Source organism: Erinaceus europaeus, chromosome 7, assembly GCF_950295315.1.
Source record: "Erinaceus europaeus chromosome 7, mEriEur2.1, whole genome shotgun sequence".
Classification (NCBI taxonomy): Eukaryota; Metazoa; Chordata; class Mammalia; order Eulipotyphla; family Erinaceidae; genus Erinaceus; species Erinaceus europaeus.
In genome coordinates this window covers 108,187,082-108,202,479 of record NC_080168.1, presented here as the reverse complement: position 1 = coordinate 108,202,479, position 15,398 = coordinate 108,187,082, and the positions used below count along the sequence as shown (strand labels likewise).

The window sequence follows — 15,398 nt, the reverse complement described above, 5'->3', positions numbered from 1 at the left end:
CAGTTTTGATGACAATGGCCCTATAATACAGTTTGAGATCTGGGAGTGTGATGCCTCTCGTTCTGTTCTTTTTTCTCAAGATTGTTTTGGCAATTCTAGGTCTTTTCTGGTTCCAGATAAACATTTGCAGCATTTGTTCTATTCTCCTAAAAAATGTGCTTGGGATCTTGATGGGGATAGCATTAAATTTGTATATGGCTCTGGGTATATATTCATTTTGATGATGTTAATTCTTCCAACCCATGAACATGGAATATCTTTCCACTTCTTTGTGTCTTTTTCAATTTCCTTGAGTAGTGACTCATAATTTTCAGTATACAAGTTTTTGGTTAGGTTTATTCCTAGATATTTTATTGTTTTTGTTGCTATAGTAAAAGGAATTGATTTCTGGATTTCAATTTCTTCTTAGTGTTTGCATAGAGGAATGCCGCTGACTTTTAAATGTTAATTTTATAGCCTGACACCTTACTGTATTGCCTGACAATTCCCAAAAGCTTCTTGCTGGATTCCTTAGGTTTTTCTGTGTATACTATCATGTCATCTGCAAATAGGGAGAGTTTGACTTCTTCTCTTCCAATCTGTATGCCTTTAATTCCTTGCTCCTGCCTGATTGCTATGGCAAGAACTTCCAACACTATGTTGAATAGTAATGGTGACAGTGGGCAGCCCTGTCTAGTACCTGATCTGAGTGAAAATGCTTCCAGTTTTTCATCATTGAGTATGATGTTGGCTGTAGGTTTGCTATATATAGATTCCACTATCTTCAGGAATTTTCCATCTATTCCCATTTTTTGTAGTGTTTTGATCATAAAGGATGTTGGATTTTGTCAAAGGCTTTCTCTGCATCTATTGATATGACCATGTGGTTTTTGGTCTTGCTTTTATTGATGTGGTGGATCACAATGATTGATTTACGTATATTAAACCAACCTTGCATCCCTGGGATAAACCCCATTTGGTCATGATGAACAATCTTTTTAATATACTGCTGTATCCGGTTGGCTAGAATTTTGTTCAATATTTTCGCATCTATGTTCATCAGAGATATTGGTCTGTAGTTTTCTTTTTTGGTTGTGTCCCTGTCTGCTTTTGGTATCAGAGTGATGTTGGCTTCATAGAAGCTGGCAGGGAGTATTCCAGTGTCTTCAATCTTCTGGAAGACTTTTAAAAGTAGAGGTATTAGTTCTTCTTTGAAGGTTTTGTAGAATTCATTTGTAAAACCATCTGGTCCAGGACTTTTATTTTTGGGGAGATTTTTGATAACTGTTTCAATTTCATTAGCTGTGATGGGCCTGTTCATGTTATCCACTTCCTCTTTACTTAGTTTTGGAAGTTGGTAGGTATCTAGGAAATCGTCCATTTCTTCCAGGTTCTTTGGTGGCATATAGTTGTTCAAGTACTTTGATCTTGATTTCCTGTACCATTTTCCAATAAAAGTAACAACGGTTCCTCAAGAGACAGCTGCTTCTAATAAAAACAGCTGATTGTAGGGGGCCAGGAGGTAGCACACCGGGTTAAGCACATAATGTGAAGCGCAGGAACCCACGCAAGGATCCCAGTGTGAGCCACTGCACGGATGTTGCTTCCTAAGCAGTGAGTCAGTTCTGCAGGTATCTATCTTTCTCTCCCATCTCTCTTGCAATTTCTCTCTGTCCTATCAACAACAACAATGGAAAAAAGACGGCCTCTGGGAGCAGTGGATTCTTAGTGCAGACACTGAGCCCCAGCGATAACCATGGAGGCAAAAAAAAAACAGCTTATTGTAGTAGGGCAGGAAATATACAAAATGATCCTGTAGCTTTGGGGAGGGGGAAGGAGGGGGTAGAGAAGGAGGGGAAATAGAGGAGAGAGACAGAAAGACACCTGCAGCACTACTTTACCACTCTAAATCTTTCTCCCTGCAGGCTTGGACCTGGATCCTTGTGCATTGTAGCATGTATGCTCAACCAGGTGAACCACCACCCAGGCCCTGAACCTGTAGCATCTTTTGAAAGGTGCTAGAAAGCAAGAAAGAACTGAAAAAAAAAAAAAAAGTGGCACAATGGATAAAGCATTGGACTCTCAAGCAATTCAATACCCGCAGCACATGTACCAGAGTGATATCTGGTTCCTTCTCTCTCTCCTCCTATCTTTCTCATTAATAAATAAATAAAATTTTTTAAAAAGCCAGTTTTGGAAATATGTCAAAGGCACATGGGGCCAACTTAAGGTGTTCTCTATGTCCAAGTCAACAACATATTGATAGCTCACCTAGAGTGTGGCTGTTTTGCCAGGCTAATGGTCCATATTTAAGCACAGGCCCCAAGGCACTGAAGAAAGTTTTGACGCTGTGACGCCCCACCCCACCCCTTCCTCTTTATATTTATCTGAAAGAAAAGGGGTCATACAGTGGTGCACCTGCTTAAGTGCACAAAAACAGTGTGCAAGGACCCAGGTTCAAGCCCCTGGTCCCCACCAGGGAGAAAGTTTCAAGAATGAAGCAGGGCTGTACGTGTCTCTCTGTCTCTCTCCCTCTCTACCTCCCCACTCCTCTCAATTTTTCTCTGGCTCTATCCAATAATAAATAAATAAATAATTTTTTGAAAGAAAAATACTCAATGTCCAAAGCTCCTACATCCTTGCATATGATAATGTATACTCAACCACTGCCTGGCCTCTAAATTTTTTAAAGGGGGCTGGGAAGAAGGTATGATCCTTAGAGTTGGGGAGACAGCATAATGATTATGTAAGACTATCATGCCTGAGGCTCCAAAGTCTCAGGTTCAGTCCCAAGCACCACAATAAGCCAGAGCTGAGCAGTGCTCTGGTACTTCTCTGTGTGTATCTTTCTGTCATTAAAAATAAATTAAATTGGGAGTCGGGCTGTAGCGCAGCGGGTTAAGCGCAGGTGGCGCAAAGCACAAGGACCGGCATAAGGATCCCGGTTCGAACCCCGGCTCCCCACCTGCAGGGGAGTCGCTTCACAGGCGGTGAAGCAGGTCTGCAGGTGTCTATCTTTCTCTCCACCTCTCTGTCTTCCCCTCCTCTCTCCATTTCTCTCTGTCCTATCCAACAACAACAACAACAATAATAACTACAACAATAAAACAACAAGGGCAACAAAAGGGAATAAATAAATAAAATAAATATTTTTATAAAAAAAAATAAATAAATAAATTAAATTGGGAGTCGGGCGGTAGTGCAGCAGGTTAAGTGGACATGGCGCAAAGCACAAGGGCCAGCATAAGGATCCTGGTTCAAGCCCCCAGCTCCCACCTGCAGGGGGTTTGCTTCACAGGCAGTGAAGCAGGTCTGTAGGTGTCTATCTTTCTCTCCTCCTCTCTCCATTTCTCTCTGTCCTATCAGTTGTCCTAACAACGACGACATCAACAATAGCTACAACAATTAACAAAAAGGAAATAAATATTAAAAATAAATTAATTAATTAAATTTTTTTTTCTAGTCTAAAAAAAGTATAATTGTTATGCAAAAAAGATTTTCATGCCTGAGGATCCATATTCAGTCCCTAGCATCACAATAAGCCAGAACTAAGCAGTGCTCTGATAAAGACAAATAAATAAATAAAATTTTAAAGAGAGAAGGAGGGGAGCAGGCAGTGGTGCACCTGGTTGAATGTACGTTACAATGTGCAAAGACATGGGTTCAAGCCCCCAGTCCTCATCTTGTTGAAGCAGTACAGCAGATGTCTCTCTCTCTTTTTTATATTTATTTTCCCTTTGTTGCCCTTATTGTTTTTTATTGTTGTTGTTATTGATGTCATCATTGTTAGACTGGACAGAGAAATGGAGAGAGGAGGGGAAGACAGAGGCGGAGAGAAAGATAGACACCTACAGACCTGCTTCACCACCTGTAAAGAGACTCCCCTGCAGGTGGGGAGCCAGGGACTCAAACCGGGATCTTTATTCCAGTCTTTGTGCTTCCGTCCACGTGTGCTTACCCCACTGCATTACCGCCGACTCCCCTTTCTCTTTTAAATTAGTGACTTAATATTGATTTACAAACTTGTAAGATAATAAGGGTAGTCTCTCTCCCTCCCCATATCTTTATCCAATAAACAATAAGTAAAATGTTTTAAAAGATTAACAAAGAGGGACCAGGTGGTGGGGCATCTGGTTAAGCGCATACATTACAGTGCAGAAAGACCCAGGTTCAAGCCCCTGGTCCCCACCTGCAGGGGGAAAGCTTCATGAGTGCTGAAGCAGGGCTACAGGTGTCATTCTGTCTCTCTCCCTCCCCCCTCTTAATTTCTCTCTCTCTCTATGCAATAATAAATATTTTTTAAAAAATTAACAAAGAAAAAAAGGAGCTAGGAGATCATTTACCTACTATAACAATCACTTTACCATGCTTAAGGCCCTGGGTTCAAGTCCTGGGACCACTCAGGAGCACCATGCCTGGTACCAGGGAAGCTCCATAAATGGTTGTGCTATGGTAGTGTCTACCTTCATACCTCCCCCACCTCCATCTCACTTCCATACAAAAAAAAGAATAGAAAAAGATAACTCAGTAAGTTGATCTTGGATCCAGTAGAATAATGGTCCCTTTGATAGAAACAAGGAAGGAAAACAGATATTGATGTTGGTCAGGTTGAATTTTAGGTGTGACAGTATGTCTGAGAATGAAAGCTATTCACCAAATAATTGGAAAAGGTACTGCCATCTCAATGGAAAGGTCAGTGCTAAGACTGAAATGAGATGCAGAACGAGTAGTGCGGAAATGAAAATAGTAGGCATAGAGCTAATATTCAAGAGATCAGGCTGTCAACAGGAAAGGTCTTGCTTTTTCTTTTTTGCCTGCAGGGTTATTGCTGGGGGCTCAGTGCCTACGAATCCACTGCTCCTGGAGGCCATTTTTTTCCCTTTTGTTGCCCTTGTTGTTTATCGTTGCTTGTTACTAGTGTTGTTATTGCTGTTAGGACAGAGAGAAATGGAGAGAGGAAGAGAAGACAGAGAGGGGGAGAGAAACACAGACACCTGCAGACTTGCTTCACTGTTTGTGAATCGACCCCCCTGCAGGTGGGGAGCCGGGCCAAACCAGGATCCTTACGATGGTCCTTGCACTTTGTGCCACCTGCGCTTAACCCACTGCACGCTACCGCACCGGCCCCCAGGTCTTGCTTTTTCAATAAAATAGACTTGAGGTCATCTGCCGTAAGAAGAATTAAAAGGGTCACAGGGTTAGAAAAAGTTCAGAGACAGTGATTGGAAATCGTAAGCAAACCAAGCAAAAAGGAATTAGAGTAGCTGTGGTCTTGGCACAAGTTAACAGTAGGGAGTCGGGCAGTAGCCCAGTGGGTTAAGCACACATGGTGCAAAGCGAAAGGACTGGCGTAAGGATCCCAGTCCAAGCCCCCGGCTCCCCACCTGCAGGGGAGTCGTTTCACAGGTGGTGAAATAGGTCTACAGGTGTCTATCTCTCCCCCTCTGTCTTCCCCCTCTTCTCTTCTTTTTTCTCTGTCCTATCCAACAATGACATCAATAACAACAACAATAACTACAACAGTAAAACAAAAAGGGCAGCAAAAGGAAATAAATAAGTAAATATAAAAATAAAAAACAAATAAATAATAAAAAAAGAAGTTAACAGTAAGTTATATTATACTGAAGTGCTAGCTTCTGTACTTTTTGTTTGCTACCAGAATTTACCACTGGGATTCTGTGCCTGCTTGCCTTCACCGCTCCCAGTGGTCATTTTTTTTCTCTGCCTCTAGAGAACAAAAGATAGGAGAGACACTATAGCACAGCTCTGCTGCTGGGGAAGTTTATTCCCCTGCAGGTCCTCACATATGTTGCCCTGGGGCTTGAACCCAGGTCCTTATGCATGGTGACATGTGTGTTCTATTGGGTGAGCCACCAGTCAGCCACAACCTGTGTACTTTCTCTCTAGCCAAGTATTAAGACCTAGAAGCAGAACTAAGAAAAGGTGATTGTGTGCTGAGGAGGTAACGTAATAGTTATGCAAAAGACTTTCATCCCTGAGGCACCAAAGGTTCCAGGTTCAATCCCCAGCAGTACCACATGCCAGATCTGAATTGTAATCTGGTAAAAAAAAAAAAAAAAAGGGGGGGGGCACATGCAGCAGGTTAAGTGCACATAGTGAGAAGTGCAAGAACCAGAGCAGGGACCCCAGTTTGAACCTCCCGCTCCCCACCTGCAGGGGTGTCACTTCATGAGTGGTGAAGCAGGTCTGCAGGTGTCAGATTATCTGTCTTCCCCTCCTCTCTCAATTTCTCTCTGTCTATCCAACAACAGCAGAAAAAAAAAAAAAAGGTGGGGTGAGGGTGATAGGTATGCAGGATAATAGAAGTGTTTGTTTAGTATAGAAAATCAAAATGGGGGCAGAGGGTAGATAGCATAATGGTTATGTAAAGAGACTCATGCCTGAGGCTCCAAAGTCCCAGGTTCAATCCCCTGCACCACCATAAGTCACAGCTGAGCAGTGCTCTGATAGAAAAAAAAAAAAAGAAAATCAAAATGGGGGGCAGGCAGTGGCACACCTGGTCAAATGCACACATTGAGTGTTCAAGGTTGCAGGTTCAAACCCCTGGTCCCCATCTGCAGGGGAAAAACTTCATGAGCAGTGGAGATGGGCTGCAGGTGTCTCTCTCTCTCTGTCTCCCCCTTCCCTCTCAATTCCTCTGTCTTTATCCAGTAATAATAAAAACATTTAAAAAAATAAAAAAGAAACATTTAAAAAAGGAGAAAATCAAAAGCATTCAAGATAATATCAAAGAGGTTGGTAAGAGGTTTGGCAAAGCAACATCAACAATAGTCACAAAGGTACTAGTAGGCTGGGTCAAGAATCAGAAAACTTTAGTAGGGCAAAAGTTGATTCTGTGTGAGGTAGGGTAAAAAAAAGTTGATTCTGTGTGAGGCCCCACCTGGTGGGGCCAGGTGGTGGCATACCTGGTTGAGTGCACATGATATAATACACAAGGACCCAGGTTCAAGCCCCCAGTCCCCACCTGCAGGGAGAAAGCTTTGCAATTGGTGAAGTAGTGCTGCAGGTGTCTCTTCCTATCACCCCTTTCCTTCTCAATTTCTGACACTCTCTATCCAATAAAAAGTGATTGGTTGTGGTTGGGCGGTACTGCACATGGTGTGAACCGCTAGGACCAGCGTAAGGATCTCAGTTCAAACACCCTCCCCACCTGCAGGGGGTTGCTTCACAAGCAGTGAGGCAGGTCTGCAGGTGTCTATCTTTCTCTCCCCCTCTCTGTCTTACCATCCTCTCTTGATTTCTCTCTGTCCTAGAGAGAAATGTTCCCAGCAAGAATGGGAACAATAACAATAATAACAAGAGTAACAAGGAAAACAAAAATGGAGGGAAATGGCCTCCAGGAGCAGTGGATTCGTATCGCAGGCACTGAGCCCCAACAATAACCCTGGAGGCAAAAAAAAAAAAGTCAATTTGTCATACATGCATGTTTCTAATGTATTTGTTTCCAAATAAGTAATCATTCAAACTTCAGAAGCTAGAAGTCAAAAATTCTTCCTCTGAAAGGTACTAAAATCTGAAAAATCAATCAATGAAATCAACCAACTTAAAAAAAAGAAAGAAGGAAGGAAAGAAAGTGATTGGTAGCGCAAGGACCAGTGTATGGATCCCGGTTCAAGCCCCCGGCTCCCCACCTGCAGGGGAGTCACTTCACAAGGGGTGAAGCAGGTCTGCAGGTGTCTGTCTTTCTCTCCCCCTCTCTGTCTTCCCCTCCTCTCTCCATTTCTCTCTGTCCTATCCAACAACAATGACAACAACAATAGTAACTACAACAACGACAACAACAACAATAGTAACTACAACAACAAGAGCAACAAAAGGGAATAAATAAATATTTAAAAAGAAAAAAGAAAGTGATTGGTAAGGGTGAGGAACACCTGAAGGGAAGCAATGTCTTTGGTAAGATCCACACTGTAGCAATTTTTTTCTTTATTTTATTTTTTTTAAGACTTTTTTATTTTTATTTTTTATTTTTCCTCCAGGGTTATTGCTGGGCTCGGTGGCTGCACCATGAATCCACCGCTCCTGGAGGCCATTATTCCCCCCTTTTTGTTGCCCTTGTTGTAGCCTCGTTGTGGTTATTATTATTGCCATTGTTGGTGCTGTTCGTTGTTGGATAGGACAGAGAGAAATGGAGAGAGATGGGGAAGACAGAGAGGGGGAGAGAAAGATAGACACCTGCAGACCTGCTCCACCGCCCTTGAAGCGACTCCCCTGCAGGTGGGGAGCCGGGGGCTCGAACCGGGATCCTTATGCCGGTCCCTGCGCTTTGCGCCACATGCGCTTAACCCACTGCGCCACCGCCCGACCCCCTCTTTATTTTATCTTTAAAACATTTATTTATTCATTTGTGAGGCAGATAACAGAAGGCGAGATGGAGAGAGATGGAGTATCACTCCGGCACATGCAATGCTGGAGATCCCACTCCTGACATTATGCTCGAGCCAACACTTTATCTACTGGCGTGCCGCTTTCCAATTCTTTTTTCTTTCCTTTTTTTTTTAAACTTAAAAAAAAAATTATGACCACAAGGATTATCACTGGGATTTGGTGCAAGCCGACAAATCCAGCGCTCCTAGCAGCTAGCTAGCCTTTTCTTTCTTCTTTCCTTTCTTTTTTTTTAAAATATTTATTCATTTTCCCTTTGTTTTTGCCCTTGTTTTATTATTGTAGTTATTATTGTTGTTGTTATTGATGTCTCCGTTGTAGGATAGGACAGAGAGAAATGGAGAGAGGAGGGGAAGATAGAGAGGGGGAGAGAAAGGTAGACACCTGCAGACCTGCTTCACCGCTTGTGAACCGACTCCCCTGCAGGTGGGGAGGCCTGGGGCTCAAACCGGGATCCTTAAGCGGGTCATTGTGCTTTGCGCCACCTGCGCTTAACCGCTGTGCTACCGCCCGACTCCCCTCAATTCCTATTTCTAGCATCAAAGGAAAAAAGAAAGGGGATTGAGTGGTGACGCACCTGGTTGGCCGCACATGTTACAATGCACGAGGACCCAGGTTTGATCACCAGCAGGGAGAAAGCTTTGCAAGTGGTGAAGCAGGGCTGCAGGTGTCTCTCAGTCTCTCTCCATATCACCCCCTTATCTCTTGATTTCTGGCTGTCTGTCCCATAAGTAAATAAAGATAATTTTAAAAAAAGAAGAAAGGGGAGAAAGCTTCACAAGTGGTGAAGCAGGTCTGCAGGTGTCTTTCTCTCCCCTCTCTGTCTTCCCTTCCTCTCTCCATTTCTCTCTGTCCTACCCAAGAACAACGATATCAATAACTACAACAATAAAACAAGGGCAACAAAAGGGAATAAATAATAAAAAATAAAAAAGAAAGAAATAGGAATTGAGGAAGTCGGGCGGTAGCACACCGGGTTAAGCGCACATGGCGCAAAGCCCAAGGACCGGAGTAAGGATCCTGGTTTGAGCCCCCGACTCCCCACCTGTAGGGGAGTCCCTTCACAAGTGAAGTAGGTCTGCAGGTGTCTTTCTCTCCCCCTCTCCATTTCTCTCTGTCCTATCCAACAACAATATCAATAACAACAATAAAACAAGGGAAACAAAAGGGAATAAAAATTAAAAAAAAAAAAAAAAGGAATTCAGAGGGGGAGAGGAGGCAAAAAAGCAGAGAGAGAGGGAAAGAGAGAGATCTGCAGCACTGCTTGATTAGGGTTTGGCCTTGAGCCTGGGTTCTTGCACCTGGTCATGTTTGCAGTGTATTGGAAGCAACATCATCCACCACCCATTCATTTTTTTAATTATTTATTGTTTCCCTTGTTTTTTATTGTTGTAATTATTATTGTTGTTTTTATTGATGTCGTCACTGTTAGATAGGACAGAGAGAAATGGAGAGAGGAGGGGAAGACAGAGAGGGGAGAGAAAGATAGACACCTGCAGACCTGCTTCACTGCTTGTGAAGCGACTCCCCTGCAGGTGGGGAGCTGGAGGCTAGAATCGGGATCCTTACGCTTCGCACCACAAGCGCTTAACTCGCTGCACTAATGCCTGACTCCCTGGTGTTTTTTTTTTTTTTAATGCGTTTATTAGAGAGGAGGAGGGGTGGTGAACCAGAGCATCACTCTAGTACATTTGATGCCAAGAATTAAACCTGAGAACTCATGCTCCTATGTTCAATCCTTTAGCCACTGCACCATCTTCTGAGATGCCATTGTGATTCTTTTTTTTAAAGAGCTTCTGTTTTTTTAAATATTTATTCCCTTTTGTTGCCCTTGTTTTATTGTTGTAGTTTTTATTGATGTCACTGTTGTTGGATAGGACAGAGAGAAATGGAGAGAGGAGGGGAAAGGCAGAGAGGGGGAGAGAAAGACAGACACCCACAGACCTGCTTCACCGCCTGTGAAGCGACTCCCCTGCAGGTGGGGAGCCAGGGCTCCAGCCTAGATCTGTTGGGTAGTATGCCAGCTCCCCCTGGCTTCTGCTTAACCATATGCCTATATAGGGATTTACTGATCACATTCAAAGCTTTGGTCTATTTACATAAATCACTTTTACATTTACATAAAGCACTCCCTCCAGGGCATTGGTGGTTCAGTGATAGGATTCTCGCCTGTTCCGCCCCCTCCTTGTCACACTCTGATTTTCACCAGTCACTTTTCGCTCCACCCTCTCTATATCACATCCTGTTTCCACCCTACTTGGAGAGTATAAAAACAGCTGCTCTTCTGATTAAAAACACTTGGAAATTGCTTTCCGGCTCCTAGAGTTCCAGAGTGTATCTCCTGCGGAAGTTAGTGCAGCACGAGTTCCTGATCCCTCTCCCATGCAGCAGCCTAGATCGGCTCCAGTTGAGTTCTCTCCAAGCCAGAGAGCACTAGCTCGGGAAGAAGTACCCTCAGGCTATCCCAGCATAGATCCTCACGCCAGTCCTTGCGCTTCGTGCCACGTGGGCCTAACCCGCTAGGCTACCCGACCCCCCGCCATTCTTGATTCTTTTTTTTAAAAATTTATTTATTTATTTATTCCTTTTGTTGCCCTTGTTGTTTTATTGTTGTAGTTATTATTGATGTCATTGTTGTTGGATAGAACAGAGAGAAATGGAGAGAGGAGGGGAAGACAGAGAGGGGGAGAGAAAGACAGACACCTGCAGACCTACTTCACCGCCTGCGAAGCGACTCCCCTGCAGGTGGGGAGCCAGGGGCTCGAACCGGGATCCTTCCGCTGGTCCTTGTGCTTAGCGCCACCTGCGCTTAACCCGCTGCGCTACCGCCCGACTCCCAACAATTGTTGATTCTTATGTGTAGATTTGAAAATACGTAAGTCTCCTGCTGAGGAACTATGAGATTAGAGAATTCTAAATGTTCTGTAGACACTAAGAAAGTAGCAAGAGACAAAGTTGAGGGGGAAGAGGGACAACTTTTTCAGACAGAAAGACATTCAAGAAGGAAAGTCACCATGGCACTGAAGCTTTGAAGGGCTCAAACAAATCAGACACCCTCCCACGTGTGCCTTCTCACTAGCCCATGATATCTCAGTTTTCACTAAGTTAGTTTAAATAAAACAGTTAAAGGACAAGAGCATTGGACATATAACATTTTCTCTTTCTTTTTTTCTTTCTTTCTTTCTTTCTCTCTTTCTTTCTTGGTTTTTTACTTTTACCAGAGCACTGCTCATGTCTGGGGACTGAACATGTGACTTTGGAGCCTCAGGTATGAAATTTTCCTACATAACATCTGCCTGCTAAGTAACATTTTCTTTTTTTAATATTATTTAGTCCCTTTTGTTGCCCTTGTTTAATTGTTGGTCATTATTGTTGTTGTTACTGATGTCGTCATTGTTAGATAGCACAGAGAGAAATGGAGAGAGGGGGAGTGAAAGATAGACATCTGCAGACCTGTTTCACAGCCTGTGAAGCAACCTCCCTGTAGGTGGGGAGCCAGGGGCTCAAAATGGGATCCTTAAGCCAGTCCTTGTGCTTTGTGCCACCTGTGCTTAACCCACTGTGCTACCACCCAACTCCCATAAGTAACATTTTCAAATCATATATCAAGGGTTAAGTAAGGAAGCTGGGGAGACAGCATAATGGTTATGCAAAAAAGACTTTCATACCTGAGGCTCCCAGGTCCCAAATTCAATCCCTAGCATCACCATAAGCCAGAGCAGAGCAGTGCTCTGGTCTTTTGTTCTGTGTTTTTCTCTACTTCTCTCATTAAAATAAATTTGAAAAATATTAACATATTATATAGAAAGAACTGAAAAAGGGAGGGCAGGCAAAACAGTTCATTTCGATGGTGTGCTGCTTTGTCATGAATGTAACAAAGGTTCAAGCCCAGACCCTACGACATTGGAGTTTGGGTACTATGATTTGTCAGGCTCTCTCTATACATGTATCTGAAAAAGTCAGCCAGAGCAGTGAAGCCCCAGTGATGATTTTTAAAATAATAACAACAACTAAAAATTAGTGTTGGGAGATAGCAAAGTAGTTTACACAGTAAACTTTCATACTACGTGAGCCTATTGATCAGAGGTTTCAGGTTCAAACCCTGACAGCACCATAAGCCAGAGTTGAGTAGTATTCTGATAAAAGAGAAAAAGCAACACGGTAATAGCTCACTGGTAAGAGCACTGGTTGGATTTGTTATCTTTATTTATTGCATAGAGACTATCAGAAATCTAAAGGGATGGGGGAGGTAGAGTTAGAGACAGAGAGACCTGCAGCAATGCTTGACCACTAACATAGCTTTCCCCCTGCAGGGGCTCGAACTGTAATATGTGTGCTCAACCAAGTGCACCTCCACCCAGCCCCTTGGTTGGATTTGTATGCTTGAGGATCCAGTATGATCCCTGACACAAGTTCAATCCCCAGCACCACAAGTCAGAGATGAGCAGTGCTCTGGCAAAAGAAAAAAAGGAGACAGAGACAGTTAAAATGACCTGAGAGATGGTGCAGTAGCAGTGGGATGAGTGTGGGACTCTCAAGCATGAGGTACTAAGTCCAATCCCCTCATTACATATGCCAGATTGGTGCTCTGGTTCTCTCTTTCTTTTTCTGTTTCTCTCATCAATAAATTTAAAAATAAATCTTTTTTATTTTTATTTATTTATTCCCTTTTGTTGCCCTTGTTGTTTTATTGTTGTAGTTATTATTGCTCTTGTTATTTGTGTCGTCGTCGTTGTTAGATAGGACAGAGAGAAATGGAGAGAGGAGGGGAAGACGGGGAGAGAAAGATAGACACCTGTAGACCTGCTTCACCGCCTGTGAAGCGACTCCCCTGCAGGTGGGGAGCGGGGGAGGGGGGGTAGAACCGGGGTCCTTACGCGCCAGTCCATTAGCGCTTTGCGCCAGGTACGCTTAAAGACCCGCTGCGCTACCACCCGACTCCCATAAATCTTTTTTTTTTTTTAAGTTAGAAATCTAGTAGAGACTAGTAGAGCGGTTGTGTCACTTTGAATATGAGCTTGGGGAGAAGCAGTAGAGACATAAGTTGCCATTTAGATACTATGGGAAAGGTTAATATGGAAAGCAGCAATGCAAGAAGCATACACTGCACATTTAAAAGCTGATTATGTACCACAACAGTCACTTAGACAAGAAAATGCATACATACAGGAATGGCGGGGAAAAAATACAAATCTTGTAACACTTGCACAACTGTGCACGTTTTTAAGATGGAGCAAAACCACAATCAAAATCCTGGTTCTCAGTTTTCAAGACACAGACCTCACAGACACCGTGGACTTTCCAGCATCTCAATCAGTCAGACTATAATTTTTCTCTAGCCAGAAGGAATAGTGTGCTTTATCAACTTGTCAAGAGGGCTTGAGAAGCTACTACACACCTTCCTGTTTGCCTTCTTCCACCTTAGGTCCCTCACTGGGGAAGGTAGAGAAGAAGGGTGGCAGCATCAAGGAGAAAACTTAAGTTGAAAGTTATTAGGTTCCTCTTCCCTTCACACCTCTGGACCTCAGTGACCCAACAGTGAAGATGAGAGAGTGGAAAAGGCACTAGGCGGCACCGAGGTCTTCAACAAATACTTCAGGTGAACGGGGCTGGGGTAGGGCGGAGAGCTAGATGGGGGAGGGGCTCAGGGGGAGGACAGGTATTGGTGGAAACTGAGTGCAGGAGTCCCCAAGGATGGAGAACCCAAAAGAGATATGGGAGCTCCAACTACTGGGAAAAACTAAGGGCCCAGGAGGGTCCTGAATCGTAGCCCAGCGATGAAGGACCCCAGGGTTTGGCTGACCGGAAGCAGAGACCTCCCCCCAAACACGAGGCCAGAAGGGGGCGCAGGTGACACCCCGTAGGAATGAATGAGGAAGGCGGTCCGGAGGGCGGGGCAAGGGAGGGGCCCCGGGATGGGCGGGGCACAGACCCCTTTCCAAGTCCGAACCCCAGCCCCGAGAGCCCGGGGAGAAGCGACTCCGCATCTCCCGCACTCACCGCCGGTCTCGTCAGTTACATAGGGAGTCGCCATCTTGAAAACGCAAACCACTTCCGGCGTGAGCGGGCTGGGGTCCCGCCCCCCACCCACCGGAAGTGGAGTTCGGACCGTAGCAAGCCACCATCTTAGTCTTAAAGGGAGAGTACACCATTTCATGGACAGAGGTAGAGGACAAGGAAGAGGGAAGCAGAAGCTGAGACCTTTAATGAAATAAAAGTCGTGGGCTCTTTTACTGCGACTGGTACCATTATTGAACGCCTGATACACGTAAAACAATCCTCTGGGCACAGCCTCTCAACCTCTCGGGCATTCTTCGCTGCCCTCCCCTCCTCCTGCGAGGGGGTAAGGGGTAAGGCCCACCTGCACCGGTCCAGGGGAGCTAATAAATGACAACAGAGAGAGATCTCGGGCCTGGTCTGCACCCACGTCCCGGAGCGGGCTGGGAGCGTGGGGTGGGGCTGGCAACTCCGGGGACGCACGAAGGCGCACCAGTGTTGTTGGGGACGAGGAAGAAACCTCTAACTAACCCTCTTTTAGAAGGTGGGGAGGTGGAAGTCGCGCGCCGATCGCCCTTGGCGACCCAGGTCACCCCCCGGGACAGAGACCCGCGAGCGAGGCGTGCAAGGCGGAGGGCGCTGCCGGTCGGTCACCTGTCCCCGCAGCCTCACACTTGCTGGCAGCTTCCATGGCCGAGGAGGCGGCGGCGGCGGCGGCGGCTGTGGCCGGGCTGGGCTGGGCGGACAGCGGAGTGAGGAAGGCCCCGGACTGCTGTGACCTTCGACCCCTGGAGCCTCTGGGCTGGGCCCCAGGGTCAGAGGGCAGGCTTAGGGCTTCTGGGCGGGCCGGCTAGGATTCTAATGAACCTCGTCCCAGTCTCAGCACCGGAGGGATCGCAAGCGGGGCTGCTCGCCAATAATCCGGGCCCGTAGGGTCACTCCTTTGCGGTCCTTCTCTGCCCCGCGCCTCCTAGTCCCTAAAGGAACTCTGTGTTCTCCCTCCCCCGCCGCTTTCT

General features: G+C 45.1%; 1 protein-coding gene and 1 long non-coding RNA gene across 3 annotated transcripts in view; one reads left to right on the top strand and one right to left on the bottom strand.

Annotated features, from left to right (window-relative positions):
- The window catches only part of LOC132539494 (uncharacterized), a 26,578-nt gene extending 24,072 nt beyond the window's left edge, over window positions 1-2,506 (top strand). The window contains exon 3 of the long non-coding RNA XR_009550818.1: window positions 1,905-2,506. This is a non-coding gene — a long non-coding RNA (uncharacterized LOC132539494). The remainder of the gene's footprint in view (window positions 1-1,904) is intronic.
- The window catches only part of PYM1 (PYM homolog 1, exon junction complex associated factor), a 25,449-nt gene extending 10,051 nt beyond the window's left edge, over window positions 1-15,398 (bottom strand). Inside the window, exon 1 of one of the 2 annotated variants that reach the window (XM_007533356.3) lies at window positions 15,037-15,398. In XM_007533356.3, the coding sequence (XP_007533418.1) occupies window positions 15,037-15,073 (37 nt within the window). In that variant the 5' untranslated portion in view covers window positions 15,074-15,398. Of the gene's footprint in view, window positions 1-14,385; window positions 14,489-15,036 lie in introns of those variants that run through there. The other variant, XM_007533357.3, reaches the window with a different exon arrangement.